Raw genomic sequence first — 19,370 nt, forward strand, 5'->3', positions numbered from 1 at the left:
TGCGCCTCTAAGAGTTGGCCACGCGGCGTTGACCAATCAAAGTGCGTGAAACTGTCGACCCTTTCCAAACGCGCATTGGTGGTGCACTATTATGAAACGCCCGTATTCAGACATGTCCATTGATTCCTTAAACTAATCAACCCAATATCCCATTATGCCAAATCCTGAACCCTTTTAACTCAATCCCTGACGCTAATCCATATCATATATCCTATCCATAATGATGTCTGGATTCTTTATCCTAGTCGTATCCATTAAATCCCAGAATTCCTAGCCTACAACCATAAAATCCAGTCTATGAAATTGTCACTTCCTTCACGTAACTCTAACCCAACACCCCGTACAAAGTTTAAATAGGCAACCACTGTGCTGGCAACACAAGCTAAAGAAACTATGCCAGTTAATTCTGAATACCCACAAGTGAGTGCTGCGGGTATAATAAGTAAGTGATAATATAATAAGTGATTTGCTGTAAACTGACAACCACAGCAGAGTTCATTCATCTCTCTGGGTTCATTTCCGGCAAATTATAAATGAGTTTGATAGGCACGGTGACAGGGTGACCGATGACTTAAATGTGAGCGTAGGGGCATAACAGTTGTATTTTGGTTTGCAGAAAAAACACTCTCTGGTTGGTTTTCGACGTTACCTCACTTTTGTTCAAAATTTACGCAGCTGCCCAATCAATTTAAAAAGGGTAAGTAAAGTAAAGCAAATAAACAGATAACTGTAGCTAGTTCATAGCAAGTTAACATTAGTTTACCAGTCAGTTGACTCAACTACCTGATCACACTTACGCATTAAATTACACTTACGACAAGCTAGTACGTAATTTGATTTAATGTGACCAATGGAGTTATCCAGCCGCTCGATGGTGCTCAGGTCGTCTTTATTGTCTAAAAACTGTAACTGAACTTTACAGTCGTTATAATAGCAATAGGGGTAATCCTCGATCAGCCCGCGGCAAAAGTCTGTGTCAACAGTTGTATTTTAGTTTCCAGAAAAAACACTCTCTGGTTGGTTTTCGACGTTACCTCACTTTTGTTCAAAATTTACGCAGCTGCCCAATCAATTTAAAAAGGGTAAAGTAGCTTAGTAGCTGCTTGGGATTTGTAACATTTTGCGAACTATTTGTACTGAAGACCAGCCATAGTTTTAGCGCCCACTTACAGGAAAAAAACAAGAGAAGATCCCTTGTAGGAGTGCTCACTATGGTTGGACCATAAAACTCGTGGTTGGAATCACACCATTTTCTTTTCGAAACTTAACCTTTAGGCCTATCATATGAAAACTGCAATCAACTGGTTTCTAATCTGAACGAGAAAAACTGAGACACAATGACTCGAAAGTACGCTTTTGCAGGGAAACAACGGGAATAGGCCGATGCAAAGTTGCTCTCGACTCTTTGATTAGTTTCTCGCTGTTTACCTCTCTCCACAGCCACCATTATGTGCCTTTACGTTGGCGGACTATTCGCCTTCACTTAACGAAAGATCCTACCAGAATCGACGCTTAAGATCATAATCTTGTATGCAAAGAATCTGAATTGTTAAAACAATACGCTGGAAGGTCTGCTACAACACGTACAGTCCCAAATCCTCCAATTTCAGTGTGATTTTACATACACCCTTTGGAGTGAGGGTTCGATGTACTTCCGGCAGCAGTGTCCCAATTCAAAGAAAATTCTCCGCCAGGCCGAGGCCCATAAAAAGTACCCCTACAGATTCCTTCGAAAAGGGGGGTCTGTTTGGGCCAAGAAAATGGTGGGATTGTGTTAGTATGGCCTAGAATCATCTCTGTAGATTCAGGGGCACCCATCTGGGGGCAAAGCAGACAAAAATGGGATTGAAAATTTGTCAGAAGAGTCCGCGCAAGGTGAGGGATGTCATTTGAAAAATGGCCGCTGAGAGGATTTGGAACATTCACTTTTTGGGGGGGTTAGTTTGTTTTGGGCGGATAATTCAAAAATTCATTGGTTAACCTACTAAAAAGAGAAAATCAAAAGAAATCTGAAGGACCAAATAACACATTTTTTTAGTTCGAGAGGCCTGAGGGACTTCAGTTGCCAGCCATGGGGCTCCAAACTTGGTTGATTTTACACTTTTTTCAATGGAGCTTAAATTCGGCCAGTTCACCCCATACCGTGCATCTTCTTCAGTAAGTGCCCCCAGGAACAATCATAGCATTTCTGCAGTTCAACGGCAACTCAGTTTTACTTGAACAATAGAGTGGGGAACCCAATATACTCCTTGAAAAAAGATTCTTTGGGGGTAATCGCATTGTAAAATGAATGCATCACAATAGTACAAAAGAAAAAGAAACTGGTGGGAAAAGTGCTGTAAGGCAGCAACGTTATTCGGTAGGCACAGGGGGAATACCCTTTAAATACCGTACAGCAATACCTGCACGAAAGGTGTGATCGCATTGTACCATGAAGGAATATATCCGCCACATAAAAGCCGCCTCGCTTTTCAACGATAGCCCAGCATTAACACTGACGGCACGGTAATGCCGGGCTGTAACAGAAGACATATTCCGGGTGCGTCGATCATGGGTGAACCCTGGTAATTAGGCCCTAAATATGTCCGCCGAGCTCGTTAATAAAAGTTATACACTCAAAATATTCTATAGTAGAGAGTCCTGAGAGCCATGAAATTGAGGAATTGGAGAAATATGGCACTGAACCCCTGGCCCGGACTCTGGGCATCAAATTCTGAGTAAATTGGGTGCAGTTGGGTCCGAAAATGGCACTCTTTGGCCGTTTTGCAGAGGGATGGTTTTTCAAAATGGCAACTTTTCTGGGCAGGGACATTTTCTTCATTTTAGGGGTGGTCTGCTTCTGGTGAAAATTTCTCAAAAATTCATTGGTCAACCCCCCGAAAATTGAAAGGAAAATGAAAGGGGACATGTCAATCATCGTATTTTTGTGCAGCCTGGACACCTGTGAGAGTTGTGAGTATTTTTAAAATTATTGCAAAACGGTGTGGGGATATATCATTGCAGTCTATGGGAATTTATTTGTAGTGGTGCACCCTTCATGGTCTGTCTGGTACAGTAGTAGGAATTACCCAATTCTGGACCACACGCCCTTTTCACCCCCTTTCACCCACCACACGCACCGGGGATTCCCACTCACCTTTTGACGCCGGCGCACTTTTCCTGTAAGCAACTCGTGACTAGCGCAGGGGATTTCCACTTCACTGATCTTGAACATTTGACCCCGGCTGTAAACAACTCGTGACTGGCACCGACCTGCACCAGCAATCACTCACAAACAAAAAGGGGTTTCCCCTTGTTACAAGTCGAGACTTGCCTGACCTGAACTCGTGACCTTGGCTCTGTTTAAAAGCAAAACACGCTTTGTTTACAACCACCTTAAATAAATGCTATTATATATAAAAATAATAGTATTTAAAAGAACATGTTGAATAAAAACGAGAAAGATTTTAGAAACCTTATTATAAATAGAACCATGTCAAGTCAAATATATATCGTCTCAAATGACTACGAGCGCCTGAATGCTGGCAACCGCAACCCAAAAGTTACCTATGGCCCCTTTGATCCTAAATATTTAGTCATTTTAAGACCAACAAAATGTTTTTCTAAGATCGCTTATCACCACGAGGGGCAAAACAAACAACTGTTGATTAGACTCGAAGACCCTTGTTACGGAGTCAACCCAGTTTACAAATATGGTACTAAGGAACCTACTGGTCAAGATCAAATTTGTTATCAGATATCTCCCGAGACTGAATCGTTGCTATTACGTGTAAATGACGAAGTTCATAATTATTTTGAAAACTTATCACATAAGATGCTAGAAGATGTCCCCGCGAGTACGCGTAACTCTTTTAAAGTGTCTCAAAAACTAGACGACCTACCCGATAGGATCAATTGCTTAGTTAAACCGGCTTTTACCGATAAAAGTAGGATATATGTTAAGATCGACTATGATGCCTCTTTGGTGGATAAGTCGTTTAAAGAAATCGATCGCGCTCTTTTTGTAAATAAAAAATGTCACGCGGTCTCTTTGATCTCTCTTCGAGACATTTATTTTGGTGCCCACGGTTCACTTTCTTGCGGAGCGAGCGTTAGATATCGAGTCACGGCGACTATGCTCACGGTTAAAGAAAAACCTTGCTTTGGGGAAGCGTTCGGGGAGAATGAAAGTGAGTGAAAGTGATTAAAGAAAAGCTAGGGGGGAATGAAAGCGAGTGAAAACGAGTATTATCAAAATTTAACCTTGGTTATTCCTCGGCATAACCGGGGTTAATTTTTTTTTATTTGAAATAAATAAACCCTTATATAAAATGACTGATGCGGAACTTTGTCACTTGCTGAATCTAAAGGAAGTACACATAGCGGGATCACAAAAACAAAGTCAACCCATACTCGCTTGTAACCACCAAATAGTTGAAATAGATGAAAGAAACGCTTGTAAACATTGTGGCCTAATTTTTGGGTGGGTTTCTTCGTACACCCCCGCAGATATGGGAAATCGATATTATAAGCATCACGTTTGGAAAAAACCCAAGCCGCCAAAATCGAGAAAAACCCTACAAAATATAACATTTGTTTTAAAAACGGCGAAGCGGGTGAACTAGAATATAAGTTAAACCGAGTTTTAATCGGTAAGATCTCTCGAGGTAAACCGTTGAAGGCTTTAATTGCGGTGTGTTATCAAGACACAACTGGGGAAACTGAATCTAAAGTGAAAGATCTATTTCAAGTTTCGTATAAGCACTGGGAAAAGGCCCTCGATAAATTAAACCTCGCCAAACAAGACGTATAGATTGACCAAACAAGATTTTTCAAAACGTATATAATAAAACGGAGACTCACACGTTTTACTTTAACCGTCGACTTATTTTTCCAAATTAAATAGACCGCAAGCGCTCCAATCGCCAATCCACCAAATATCAAGTGTCTGTTCTCTGTAACCGTTTGATAAATTTTATTTTCTGAGCTGAAGTTTTGGTTGCTCTCTTCGCTCGTTTCGCTCGCTAATCTCATCTTGGCGAGCTGCTGCTTCATCTTTTTGTTATGCTCGGCTAATTTTTTACCTTGTTCTACACGCTTTGGATTTTTAACGTTTACTTTATTTTTAGTTACCGTCTTGACCGGAGTAACACTCGCTTCGCTCGTCACTTCGTTGTTCGCTGGTGTCGGGTTCGCTTCGTTTGTTGTTGTTGTTGACATCCTCTTTTAATATAACAGAGCTTTTGTTGAATTCTAGATGCTTAGTGGTAATCAACGCGGCTGTAAGTGGTGACAAGTACACACCGTACTTATAACAAACCTCAGTGAGTAGGTGTCCCATCGTTTGACTGATAATCGGGTCGTCGTTTAGGTCTTTGGTCAGCGCTTCTTCAGACGTTAAGTTGACGTTGAACCCGAGTAGATCGATCGGAGTAGCTATACCGAGTAAGCGAGAGTAGAGGCTCAAAATAGCGTTACCTAGAGTTTTAACGATGTCTTTGCCAAATTTAACTTCGTACAAATTGAAAAGCTTCTCTTGGTCTTTGGGTGACAGAGCTTCAATTTCTTTGATCGAATATTCTTTGCCGAGATACTTCTTACTTTCACCTGACGCAACTATCGAACAGAGTCTGTCTTTGACGCTCGCTACGTTCGCTTCGGTTGATTCGCTGCTCGCTCCGCTTCGCTCGGTGAGAATGCTTTTGATGTCGTCCATTTTAATAATAAGTACTCTTTAAATTTGTTGTAGGTGTGCTTTAGGCGTAGGTACTCAACTGTGTAGTAAGTTAAGTTAGCTGCTATAACTAGCTCAGCAACTAGCTGTACGTATTATAGCACAGTTATCATTTGTTATAACTAAAATAAAATTAATTATAACCAGGCTGACATAGCCCAGTTATAACAAAGGGTAAGTAAAGTAAAGCAAATAAACAGATAACTGTAGCTAGTTCATAGCAAGTTAACATTAGTTTACCAGTCAGTTGACTCAACTACCTGATCACACTTACGCATTAAATTACACTTACGACAAGCTAGTACGCAATTTGATTTAATGTGACCAATGGAGTTATCCAGCCGCTCGATGGTGCTCAGGTCGTCTTTATTGTCTAAAAACTGTAACTGAACTTTACAGTCGTTATAATAGCAATAGGGGTAATCCTCGATCAGCCCGCGGCAAAAGTCTGTGTCAACAGTTGTATTTTAGTTTGCAGAAAAACACTCTCTGGTTGGTTTTCGACGTTACCTCACTTTTGTTCAAAATTTACGCAGCTGCCCAATCAATTTAAAAAGGGTAAAGTAGCCTAGTAGCTTCTTGGGATTTGTAACATTTTGCGAACTATTTGTACTGAAGACCAGCCATAGTTTTAGCGCCCACTTACAGAAAAAAAAAAGAGAAGATCCCTTGTAGGAGTGCTCACTATGGTTGGACCATAAAACTCGTGGTTGGAATCACACCATTTTCTTTTCGAAACTTAACCTTTAGGCCTATCATATGAAAACTGCAATCAACTGGTTTCTAATCTGAACGAGAAAAACTGAGACACAATGTTTCGAAAGTACGCTTTTGCAGGGAAACAACGGGAATAGGCCGATGCAAAGTTGCTCTCGACTCTTTGATTAGTTTCTCGCTGTTTACCTCTCTCCACAGCCACCATTATGTGCCTTTACGTTGGCGGACTATTCGCCTTCACTTAACGAAAGATCCTACCAGAATCGACGCTTAAGATCATAATCTTGTATACAAAGAATCTGAATTGTTAAAACAATATGCTGGAAGGTCTGCTACAACACGTACAGTCCCAAATCCTCCAATTTCAGTGTGATTTTACATACACCCTTTGGAGTGAGGGTTCGATGTACTTCCGGCAGCAGTGTCCCAATTCAAAGAAAATTCTCCGCCAGGCCGAGGCCCATAAAAAGTACCCCTACAGATTCCTTCGAAAAGGGGGGTCTGTTTGGGCCAAGAAAATGGTGGGATTGTGTTAGTATGGCCTAGAATCATCTCTGTAGATTCAGGGGCACCCATCTGGGGGCAAAGCAGACAAAAATGGGATTGAAAATTTGTCAGAAGAGTCCGCGCAAGGTGAGGGATGTCATTTGAAAAATGGCCGCTGAGAGGATTTGGAACATTCACTTTTTGGGGGGGTTAGTTTGTTTTGGGCGGATAATTCAAAAATTCATTGGTTAATCTACTAAAAATAGAAAATCAAAAGAAATCTGAAGGACCAAATAACACATATTTTTAGTTTGAGAGGCCTGAGGGACTTCAGTTGCCAGCCATGGGGCTCCAAACTTGGTTGATTTTACACTTTTTTCAATGGAGCTTAAATTCGGCCAGTTCACCCTATACCGTGCATCTTCTTCAGTAAGTGCCCCCAGGAACAATCATAGCTTTTCTGCGGTTCAACGGCAACTCAGTTTTACTTGAACAATAGAGTGGGGAACCCAATATACACTGTAAAACTTTGAACACTTGACGCGTTTATAATGTAAACACTTGTATGTAAGTAAACACATGACATGTTTTCATTTAAACACGTAACACTTTATTACGAATGATGCGTTTATCTTCTAAACACTAAGTGTTTAAGCAACGCCAAATCCTTTAACGAAACGATGCAAATTGGTCAGCATTGCATATCTTAAACATGATGTTTACAGTTGATACACATGATAAACACTGGACATGTTTTTAATCTAAACATATACGCTAGTAATTGTAAACACGTTCTAATTTATACACAAAGGTACAAAAATACAAACCGTGAGTTAAACACCAAGTGTTTATACAGTGACCCCGAGATGGACTGTTGAGCATGTCGTATTATAAACACAATATGTTTAGTTGCTAAACATGATAAAAACATGACACGTTTTTAACCTAATTATTCTAGCCGGTGAACGTATGCTCTGTGTTTTAATAATCACATGATAATAAGCATTATAACCCGTTGCGTTTAACATCGTGAATGTTGTGAATAATCATGGCCAAGATACACACACCGTATTCAATTGCTGCATTATTATGAACACATAATCCGCGGGTTTAATGAAGGAGCTGACAAAGTTTGTTAACGGAAATCAATCCATTGAAACATGCGTTCAATGTTAAAAGTTCATTATAGCGAATGCAAATGTTTAAAACAAGGCGAGGTTTAATACCATCTTGCGGCGCAACCATCGCCCCTAACCGCCCCTGCCATTCCATAGAAGGCTGATATTAGCACACTGTATTTAAGTTGTAACTAAACATTTTAGATCTGACAAATATTTGGCTTGCTTTGTTCGACATGTTTGTATTGTTTTAACGCTTGTCGGTTTAGATATTAAACGTGTCTAACATACGCCTCATTACGTATTCAAAACTTTTGAACATTGTTTGAAATGCATCTCATGCTTCTTCTCATTACAATAACACGTTTTCAAGGCTGCTGAAAATCCCGTTTAGGCTGCCTGAGTACACCTTAATAAGCCAAGATGAAAGATTGGAAAGTTAAGTGTTCAGTAATGGGTGAATGACCTGTGTTTAAAGTATACAAATGTCGTGTTTACTAAAAGTACGAAATGCTAAACACGGCATTTAAACGGCGACGCTAACGCTGTACTCTTTTCTAATAATTTCCAGAAAGTTCCTGTGCTATTCGCCCGCCAAAAAGTATCAATTATTTTGCATAAATTAAGCGCACGCGCTAGCCTTCTGATACGTGATTGGCTGTGGAGCTGAGGCAGCGCGTGCGAACAACATCACTGTGGCGCATTGTACATGTACATGTATACTTATGGGTGAATACACATGTATGTACGCACATCCATATTGCGTGGTCGATCTACACTAGCAGCTCACGCGACAAATCAACACGATACACATCACACAAGCAGCTTCCATCTGTGCAGATTTATAGCAGGTATTGTGCATCTCTGTCATGGCCCAATTGGATAAAATTCGTCCACTCACCTGGCTTGTGTATATTGCAGATACTTTCAGAACTCCTTTTTGGTTTAGCGGCCTCAGCGCTATATAAGCCAAACTACTGAGATATTTTGAGTTCAGATTTCAAGTTCCCCTTCTCACGCTTCGGTAATTAAGCAAGCATAGGGCGTAGAGTGTGTATGCATTGCCTTAGAGTAGCACGGGCCTACATGCGTGTGTAGGCATAGGACAGGAGTTCTCGCATAATTGTACTTGTAGGCTACGTTAATGATAAACCTTTGATTGTGCAATCTTAGATAGACTAACGTTAGACCTGTATAGCTTAGGCTATAGGCTTCTTCTACAATTTGTACGCATAACGTTAGACCTCTTAGGGCCTACCTGTTCTGCCTAGGTTAGAGGCCTAGGCCTAGTTCATTGTTACAGAAATTAGGCCCTAACAGACAGCTGAACTGGGTCATCTGCTGGTCATGTACAGTATGTACACAGTGCAAAGTGCAGTAATGTTATACAGGATTAGAGAATTTTAATGCCATCTTTCCCAATGTTGAACTAGGCTAGCCTGTCTCTATTTCTAGTGGTCGAATAGTGTTGTTCTTGTAGGGCCATATTTATTTATTTATTTATTTATCTTTTTTTGCCTTATTTGGTGACGTTACCACGGCCAGACGTAGTACTGGGTAGGCCAATGATGGACGACAATGATCAGTTTAAATGTTCATTGTGTTGCTTCATAAGTAATTCATACGAGAAATTTACCTCGCATGTGGTTAGGTTACATCGCCATGATGCTAATTTTGTTTGTTTCTGCAGTTTTGGGAACTGTTCATATTCCAGTAGGAGCTGGGGAGCCTTTAAAGCTCATATGAGTCGTAAACATTCCGTTCAAAATGTGAATAATGCTGCTGACGGAGATATGGCTAATTATGCTGATGTGCCTGAGCAAGATGATGACAATGATGCTGAGGTTTCACAAATGTCTGAATTACAAATGACCAGAAATTGTAATGCATCGTTTAGCCTCGCCTTGGAATGTTCCCATAACTTGACACACTCTTCTGTTGACAGAGTGATTGAATCTGTTTCCTCCTTGATTGAGCAACATGTCTCTTTGTTCAAGACCAAGATTCGTGAAAAACTCCAAGAACAATGTATCCCATGTGGATTTATGACTGAAATTTCAGTCAAGCACTTGCTTGATGAGATATGCACAAGGAAGAAACGAGACAAATTGTATGAACAGATATACTTTTATGTTCCACCAAAAGCAGTAAAACTTGGAGAAAAGTTTGTAACAGTCAAGGGTGTTCTACAGAAGAAGGATATTGTTGGTTATTGCATTCCATTCACAGAAAGTTTAACAAACTTAGTGCTGATGCCAGATGTGTGGAAGTATATTAGTAACCCACGTGATCCTTCACACTACATGTACGATATTTCTGATGGTGAATGCATTAGATCAGACCCATTATTCACAAGGAACCCCCAAGCTCTTCAGGTAATTCTTAACACCGATGATATTGAGATAGTCAACCCGATTGGGTCTCACACCAAGAAGCACAAACTGACTATGTTCTATTACACATTAGCAAACATCCCACCTGAATACAGGTCACAGCTACAGACTATACAACTTTTAGGTGTTGCCAGAAGTAAGGACATTAGAAAGTATGGATCTGGTGCTCTCCTAGAAGACTTTGTAAGTTGCATAAATAAACTTAGTTCAGGTGGTCTTGAGCTTAAGGTGAATGGTGTAAACATGCATCTTGAAGACAAACTTGTCATTGTACCTTGTGACACACCAGCAGCACAGTGGCTTGGGGGCTTCAAGGAGGGTGTTTCTTTTGCATTGCATGGTTGCAGGTGTTGTCAAGCTTCTCAGTCTGATATGAAACGAAAGTTTGTTGAACAAGAGTTTGTTATGCGAGAAGAAGGAGAGCACAGAAGAAGATGCCTTTCTCTTGATGGCTTGTCTAAAGCTGCAAAGATATACTGGAGTAAACAATGGGGCATAAATTCGGCAAGCTGTCTCCAGAGTATCCATGATTTCAGTATCTGCAGTGGTTTAGTTCAAGACCCTATGCATGTATTTTTGGAAGGTTTAATACCACACGAATTGAAATACATGCTCTATGACTATATTGTGGTTTCAAAGTACTTCACCTTGGAGTGGCTTAATGCAAGAATAACATCCTTTTCATATTCGTACCTCCATCTGGGAGCAAAGCCTGAAATCCTGGATAAGACTCATATTGTGGGAGATGGAAAACTAAAACAAACATCTGCTGCTACTATGACCCTAATTTGCACATTGCCGTACATTATAAGTCAAAAGGTACCTCAGGGAGAACCAAAATGGGTAAACTTTCTGCGGCTTGTGCAAATTACGCTCATATCAACAAGTCCTTGCTGCAGCCACATGACAGCTTCTGTACTTGCTCAGCTTGTATATGAACATCATACAACCTTCACTGCTCTCTATCCAAAGGGGAAGGTTACGCCAAAGATGCATTATTGCATCCACCTACCAAGGCAGATGATTAATTATGGCCCATTAAGACACCATTGGTGTATGCGTTTCGAGGCAAAACATGGTTTCTTCAAAACTAAAAAGTGGAGATGTTTCAAAAACCTTCCATTGAGCATCTGCCTGAAACATCAGAAGTACATGTGCTACAAGCAGTTGGGTTCACACGGTCAAAAGACACAAACATTTCTGTATTCTGGTGACACTGTTCGAGAGGGAAAGTCTGTTAACTTACATGACGAATATCCAGATGCAGTTGGTAGTATTGGTGCGTATTTTGGTGTTGATCATCAAGCTGAGAATGGAGTGCATGCTTACAAGACATCTAGTTTAACCATCCATGGGCATGAATACAGACCAGGCTGCTGTCTGGTTCTTGACTATAAAGATGACTTGCCACAATTCGGAATTTTGGAGGCCGCTGTTGTCATCAACGATGAAAAATTTTTCATCGTTGAGTGCATGGAAACGCAGTACTTTAATTTTCATGTTTTGTCTTACGTTCTGGAGTCAAAACATGAATATTTGTGTGTTCATTTTTCACAGCTGTTTTCAAAGTGGCCACTAAGTGTGTACAAGTATGCAGGAAAGAATTGTGTAATCAATAAATACTCACACACATATGAACTATTTTGACTGCACAGATAAGGATCCAACCACAAGAATTCTGAAATGTTTTTGCGTTTTCCATTTTTACTTACTAGGACTGATAGTGTACAGTTTGTTGAATTAGTTTTTAAATGGTTGTACATTAACCGAGAGTGCCTTTATGTTAATTAACAGTACACTATTCTTTTTACAATTCTGTCAGAATTTCTGCTAATATAACTTTTAAAGGGATGTGCAAAATTAGTAACGACTGTACACAAATACTTTCTTTTAATAATGATTTATGCAGTGCTGCTCTCACATGTGACATTTCTGTACCCAGTGTTGGACAGACCCTATTTGAATACCAATGGATTTGATTTTCTGTAGATCAATTCCATCAATTATACTAATGGTGACCAACAGAGGGTGCTTCTTATAGCTGAAATGCTTTATGCATTTTCCATTTTTACTTACTAGGACTAATGGTGTACAGTCAGTTAAATTTGTTTTTAAATGGTTGTACATAAACTGAGTATGGCTTACCAGCCAGAGTGCCATATGATAAATGTGACTAGTCTCCTCCTCAATTGTACTCAGCAAGTAAATTTGTTGAGTAGTTATTTCAACTGAGCAGCTTTATGAAATTTGGTTAGGGTTAGGATTGGGCACACTTGTGTTGCAATCAGTGGCTATCTCTCCAAATGCATACACACTTTATTATTTATTAAGTCATACATTAATTGCATGCACTTTTGATTACATTTTTGCCGTTTGTTTGAAATCATGAGGTTTATCTATTTTGCGTTCTGTAAATTATCTGCAGTATCCAGCCTTTACACTTGTTGACACAGTTAAACATTTTGAGAGATCATGCCAGTGTATAAAATTTGGAACTGTGACAGAAATGTGCGCAAAAGTGTCGTAGCCATCAGCATTGAAGAGATGATCGTGAAAGGTATGTACTAGTTTATCTGTGTGTCATGTGTAATTTGTTGAATAATAATTAGAATAAAACTCGAAAAAGCAACAAAGTATTAGATCAAAGGGACCAACTCCCGTGCTAGAAAGACAAAATGCATGTTATTTGTGTCCAAACCTCATATTGATATGAACTAATCAAGATATAGTATAGGATTGGTGAAGCAGTGTGGCAAGAGAAAGCACAACTGCTCTGATTGGCTAAATTTATTTGATTCAACATGTGTGAAGGCCAACCTATGAGCTCATCCTGTTATCCGAGCCAGAAAAAAAAAACATTAAAGACCTGTCTAATGCCTTCTACAGGTTTTCATTCGGCCCAATAACAAATATGGTTATGGTGATTGTTGGGTCTTAACAATGTCAAAGAAAAGAAAAAAGCATATTATGCTTATTTCTTGACCTTGACATTTTTAGATGACCTTAAAAACAGCGAGACTCGTAATTTTTCTCTTTTCATTGTAATTTGTTCTTGTAATCCTCACAGTCAAAGCTAAGTTCAACCTTGGCAATGAGTTTGACTCGCACCGAATTGTGACTGAAGATGATGGCACAGAAATTGAAGACGACGAGGTCTTACAGGAGCTGGGAGGTGGAACAACGTTCATGCTACTGAACAATGGTGAGAGCTGGAAACCTGCCACAAGCACATCACCTCAAAACAAGATACCAGAGCCAGCTGTGGATGACGCAACTCCTCCAACCCCACAGTCACAGTGTTCACCTGAAGCTCAAGTGTCTTCTAGTCATCGAGTAACCGAGTTTTCATCTCTACCGGTGTTTAGCCCACGGGTGTTGGAACATCTACGGTCAGGGAAGGAGCACATGGTGTGGAGAGAACTGATAAGTGAGGCAGCTAACTATTACATTGGCAAACATCCACAGCTGAGTAGTACTTCTGAATATTGTGCCATTGGTCGTAAAATGTTCTCCACCTATCCATCCATACAGCGGGAAGGAGAGCATGAATGGGTATGAACTGATTAATGTTAGTTATTTGCAATCAGTGAAAGTGCAGGCCTGATTCTTCACGGAGGCAACAAAGGCATATTGTCTCCGATGCCCATGGTCTTTGCTGAAATGTCCTTGGAAATCATGTTCCCATAAACAATTGGATTTCATATTACAAGTGCCCCTTTGCTTTTGGAAGATTGCCTTGCCCCTCCAAGAGTGAAGTATCAGCATCACATGTACATGGTTGGAGTTTCAGTCATTAATCAACATTAATTCTTTTTGTCACTTTGTACAAACGCAAATTGCAGGATCCTGATTTGACATACTAAGTAGTCTGTTTGAAACGGGCAGACATGGGGGGGGGTTTCCTCCAGAAAAAAAAATAAACGTATGATAAAAATATGTTTGTTGCACAATTTTGGATCAAATTTACTGTAGCTTACACAAAAACACACCCAGACCCCGCTAGCAGGGTGGGCAGACACGCTCTAAGTGTGGGCGCAACAACTTGCCTTTACAATTCGCTGCTTGGAAAATTCCCCCCCCCCCCTTTTGAAACATCCTGTATTTACCCTTGTGAAAATGTGTTTGTTATGTAATTCACTTCAAAATGTTGCTGACAGATGGGTTGCATGGAAGCATTTAAATTCTTTTATCCTTGGTGTATGTTACACTCTCACATATATTTCGGTTTCTCTTTTTGTTTGTATTTTCAATTTTATACAGTCCTTTTTCACAAAGTGCCTCTCCCAAAGAATAAGGCACATTCGATGGACAGACAGGAAGAGGACTCCAACCGAGAACAGAGGTGGTGGAACTGACAACTGTGCCCCTACTACCAAGAAACCTCGAGTAGTCCATATATCCTGCACTTCAGATGGATCTTCAGATTTAACATCGGAAGAGTACGAGAAACACCTTTCTGAAATTCAAGTCGAGTGGGCCAAGGGGCAGAGGAAGAATGATGCTCATCTAAATCTTCTGCTCTCAGAATGTTTCAAGTCCAACCAGCAGTGGATCAAAGGGCTTCCAGACTCAAAGATTAAGCCAATTTTGGAAAAGATCCCATGCTATGAAGATGGACAGATGGTAAGTACGATTTAACATATATTACTAAAATTCAAAACCCAATTAATTCATGGTGTAAATGTGTGATCCTTGACCTTCAAAGTCTGTTGCCATGACCCCGGATGTCAATCCTGCAATGGAAAATCAGGTATAGTCAGACACTCAAACTATACGTATTTGCAGCTTGTTGAAGGAGGAAATCATTTTTTTTTTTGTAATTTTCCAAAATATTTTCCTCAAAACAGTGTTTCACAAGGTATATAAATTTGTTCAAACCAGACGATTTTCTCAAGTTAGACAAAAATGCTACGCTTCATACAATCTTTCACTTGTTCAGACCGGTTGTGTTTAATGACAAATTGTAACTGGAGTTTGCTTGTACCACTACTCATATTCCTTGTTTTGTTACCTTTTATGATTTATCAACAGATTATTCTTGAGTTTCAGAGGATTATTGGGGAGAAGCAGTTCGGCAAACTTCAGGACAACACCAAGATGTTTATGGCTGCCGTCGAGGAGGCCTTGCGTTTGCCGCCAACAGAGGTAATTTTTTTGTTCTATATCTTTGTGCTCATCGTAAATTCATTTAGAAATGGGGAAGCAGACTTAGGACACCCAAGTGGGCCCCCCCCCCCCGATATTACTGCTTGAGATGTCCTAGGAGAGCCAAAGAATATTTCCAATTTGTACATACAGGACCACATTCGTTTTTATATTGACCATTTTTCACCCCTTTAAATCTGTTAACTTCAGGAACCTGAGAGAATGCTTAAGATCATCGAACAGGTAGAGAAGGCAACAGCCTTTGACAAAGGGAAGGGTGTCAAAACAAAGAGAGTCATCACCATCATAGAGGTAATAAAACTGTTACATCTCTAGGCCCACACTTTCCCATACATATCACCACTTCAGCTGTGCTTTAGTGACTGTAGTCATTGACTGCGACTCGAGTTGACTCGATTGCATCAAGCAGACTCTTGTCAATGCTAAAGGATTAACCTTAGACTCCATCTTTGCCGTAGCTTTGACTCGATCAAGATGTAATGGCTCAGCTCAAGGACCCATTTGCCTGACTCATCTTTTTGTCAATAATTAGATCAAATGTTTACATTGTTGTTTTGATACATGGAGAACACATGTTTACAACAAGGTAACCGTTATATATCATTGTTATATATTTCTCAGGACATTCCAGACAACGAGGTTGAAGTGGCCCTGAAAACTGGGGACAAGGATCCGCCAAAGCTGGTAATAATCAAGAGGGATGACAAGATAACTGCAATCTTCATTGTTGGCAATGGGGTCCACATATCTTGCAAGGGCAGTATGGTGGCAAATGCAGTGATCACTTTGTTGGGAGTATATTATGTTTTCAACCTTGACTACCCCAAAATATACTCTCAGATCCTTGGAATCCTTCAGACTCATGTTGTTGGAGGACTTCCTTTCGAAGGCAAAAAAAGTGCCAAATACCGCACGTTTAATAACTCGCTTGTCAAAAAAATGGCACAGAAACGGTGCAGTAGCGAGAACTGAGTCCATATAATGGGCAGTAGCGAGAACTGAGTCCATATAATGGTTCATAACATGGCATACTAAATTCTTTATTGTATGCATTCTAAAAGGTTAATTAAATTGTTCTCTTTCATACACATTTTGATGTAAAGAAAAACAAAAATTGGGTTTGAGGTAGGTCACTGAATCTAAAAAGAATGATTGGCTGGGTACCGAGCAGCTGTAGTTTAGTGGATGCAGTTTCTTGTTTGCTCTGGATGTAGATAATTATGATGCTATTTCAAACAGACACTACTCTGTAAATCGTTTTTGACCTTAATAAAGGTAATTTTGCTTTTGCTTTGATTTTATATTATGCTGGAAAATGTAAAAAGGCAAAAACAACCTACAAAAATGACATCAACGAAGAAGGTCCAAAAGATTCCATTCTCGTGGGTGCTTTTTAGTGTCCCTAGTGTTCAATGTTTGTTATGCAGTTTCAATAATTAATCGCCAGTATTTAAAGTTATATCGTAGACCGATCAGACATTGTGGTTGACGTCATCTTGGTTTTCTTCCATTTTAATCGAACTAAGAGGAGGCAAAGAGGAAAATGGCCTGCTTTTATTTCTTGAAAAGGATTTCCATTTCAATGTGTCTATGCCTGCCACTTTTAAGGTCTACTGTTGTTACAGATTATTGAAGGTTAACATTTAACACTTTTTAGGAGCTGTAAACAAGTCAATGTTTAAAAGTGTTACAAACTTTAGCATGTCAACATCTAACTACTTATGAAAGCTGTCTAAACACTCATTATGTTTAGATTTAATGGAACAATTCGGTAAATTGGAAATGTTTTAGCGTTTTATAGCTAAACTGAGAGTGTTTAAAGAATAAATACGTATTATTTTCAGTAAGCACATAAACACCTATAAGATTATAAACACGTCACAGTGTTTAAAAAGTGTTACAGGTTGTAAACATGTCGGAGTGTGTATAGGTAAACATCTAAATACTTGTTAAACACTTGCTAAATGCCATTAACGTTTAAATATGGAACAAATTAATAATTCATAAACATGTCGAAATGTTTACAACGTAAACACAGTGAGTTTATGAAATAAACATTCACGTGTTCTTGAAAATAATAAACGTGTTGAATTGTTTAGTCTTTGAATATGTTTGTGTTTACAAGAAAACATTTATGGGTTTAAATGTTAAATGTTACAACACTAAACGCAGTTTACTAAAAAAACATGTCACAGTGTTTATAAAGTGTTACGTTTTTGCGTTTATATTAGTGTTTAGATTCTAAACACATGGTTTTACAGTGTACTCCTTGAAAAAAAGATTCTTTGGGGGTAATCGCATTGTAAAATGAATGCATCACAATAGTACAAAAGAAAAAGAAACTGGTGGGAAAAGTGCTGTAAGGCAGCAACGTTAACGGTAGGCACAAGGGGAATACCCTTTAAATACCGTACAGCAATACCTGCACGAAAGGCGTGATCGCATTGTACCATGAAGGAATATATCCGCCACATAAAAGCCGCCTCGCTTTTCAACGATAGCACAGCATTAACACTGACGGCACGGTAATGCCGGGCTGTAACAGAAGACATATTCCGGGTGCGTCGATCATGGGTGAACCCTGTTAATTAGGCCCTAAATATGTCCGCCGAGCTCGTTAATAAAAGTTATACACTCAAAATATTCTATAGTAGAGAGTCCTGAGAGCCATGAAATTGAGGAATTGGAGAAATATGGCACTGAACCCCTGGCCCCGACTCTGGGCATCAAATTCTGAGTAATTTGGGTGCAGTTGGGTCCGAAAATGGCACTATTTGGCCGTTTTGTAGAGGGATGGTTTTTCAAAATGGCAACTTTTCTGGGCAGGGACATTTTCTTCATTTTAGGGGTGGTCTGCTTCTGGTGAAAATTTCTCAAAAATTCATTGGTCAACCCCCCGAAAATTGAAAGGAAAATGAAAGGGGACATGTCGATCATCGTATTTTTGTGCAGCCTGGACACCTGTGAGAGTTGTATTTTTGAAATTATTGCAAAGTGTGGGGATATATCATTGCAGTCTATGGGAATTTATTTGTAGTGGTGCACCCTTCATGGTCTATCTGGTACAGTAGTAGGAATTAGCCGATTCTAAACCACACGCCCTTTTCACCCCCTTTCACCCACCACACGCACCGGGGATTCCCACTCACCTTTTGACCCCGGCGCACTTTTCCTGTAAGCAACTCGTGACTAGCGCCGGGGATTTCCACTTCACTAACCTTGAACATTTGACCCCGGCGGTAAACAACTCGTGACTGGCACCAGCAATCACTCACAAACAAAAAGGGATTTCCCCTTGTTACAAGTCGAGACTTGCCCGACCTGAACTCGTGACCTTGGCTCTGTTTAAAAGCAAAACACGCTTTGTTTACAACCACCTTAAATAAATGCTATTATATATAAAAATAATAGTATTTAAAAGAACATGTTGAATAAAAACGAGAAAGATTTTAGAAACCTAATTATAAATAGAACCATGTCAAGTCAAATATATATCGTCTCAAATGACTACGAGCGCCTGAATGCTGGCAACCGCAACCCAAAAGTTACCTAAGGCCCCTTTGATCCTAAATAGTTAGTCATTTTAAGACCAACAAAATGTTTTTCTAAGATCGCTTATCACCACGAGGGGCAAAACAAACAACTGTTGATTAGACTCGAAGACCCTTGTTACGGTGTCAACCCAGTTTACAAATATGGTACTAAGGAACCTACTGGTCAAGATCAAATTTGTTATCAGATATCTCCCGAGACTGAATCGTTGCTATTACGTGCAAA

General features: G+C 39.8%; 1 protein-coding gene and 1 long non-coding RNA gene across 5 annotated transcripts in view; one reads left to right on the plus strand and one right to left on the minus strand.

Annotated features, from left to right (window-relative positions):
• Positions 1–19,370, minus strand: part of LOC147797542 (uncharacterized) — a 70,645-nt gene that overhangs the window by 5,833 nt on the left and 45,442 nt on the right. The gene's annotated exons all lie outside the window — the stretch shown is intronic.
• LOC110980929 (uncharacterized) lies at positions 8,374–17,675 on the plus strand. 2 transcript variants are annotated; one of them, XM_087143439.1, is made up of 7 exons: positions 8,381–8,885; positions 12,853–12,984; positions 13,495–13,979; positions 14,688–15,050; positions 15,459–15,572; positions 15,783–15,884; positions 16,215–17,675. In XM_087143439.1, exons 2-7 carry the CDS (start codon positions 12,900–12,902, stop codon positions 16,563–16,565), a joined length of 1,500 nt encoding a protein of 499 aa, XP_086999565.1. In that variant the 5' UTR covers positions 8,381–8,885; positions 12,853–12,899; the 3' UTR covers positions 16,566–17,675. The 2 variants fall into 2 exon arrangements, with proteins under 2 accessions (XP_086999567.1, XP_086999565.1); XM_087143441.1 differs by having other exon boundaries at positions 8,374–12,984; positions 15,477–15,572.

This window comes from Acanthaster planci, linkage group LG11 (assembly GCF_054643075.1).
Source record: "Acanthaster planci isolate LZ-2023a linkage group LG11, COTS_SCS, whole genome shotgun sequence".
NCBI classification, from domain to species: domain Eukaryota; kingdom Metazoa; phylum Echinodermata; class Asteroidea; order Valvatida; family Acanthasteridae; genus Acanthaster; species Acanthaster planci.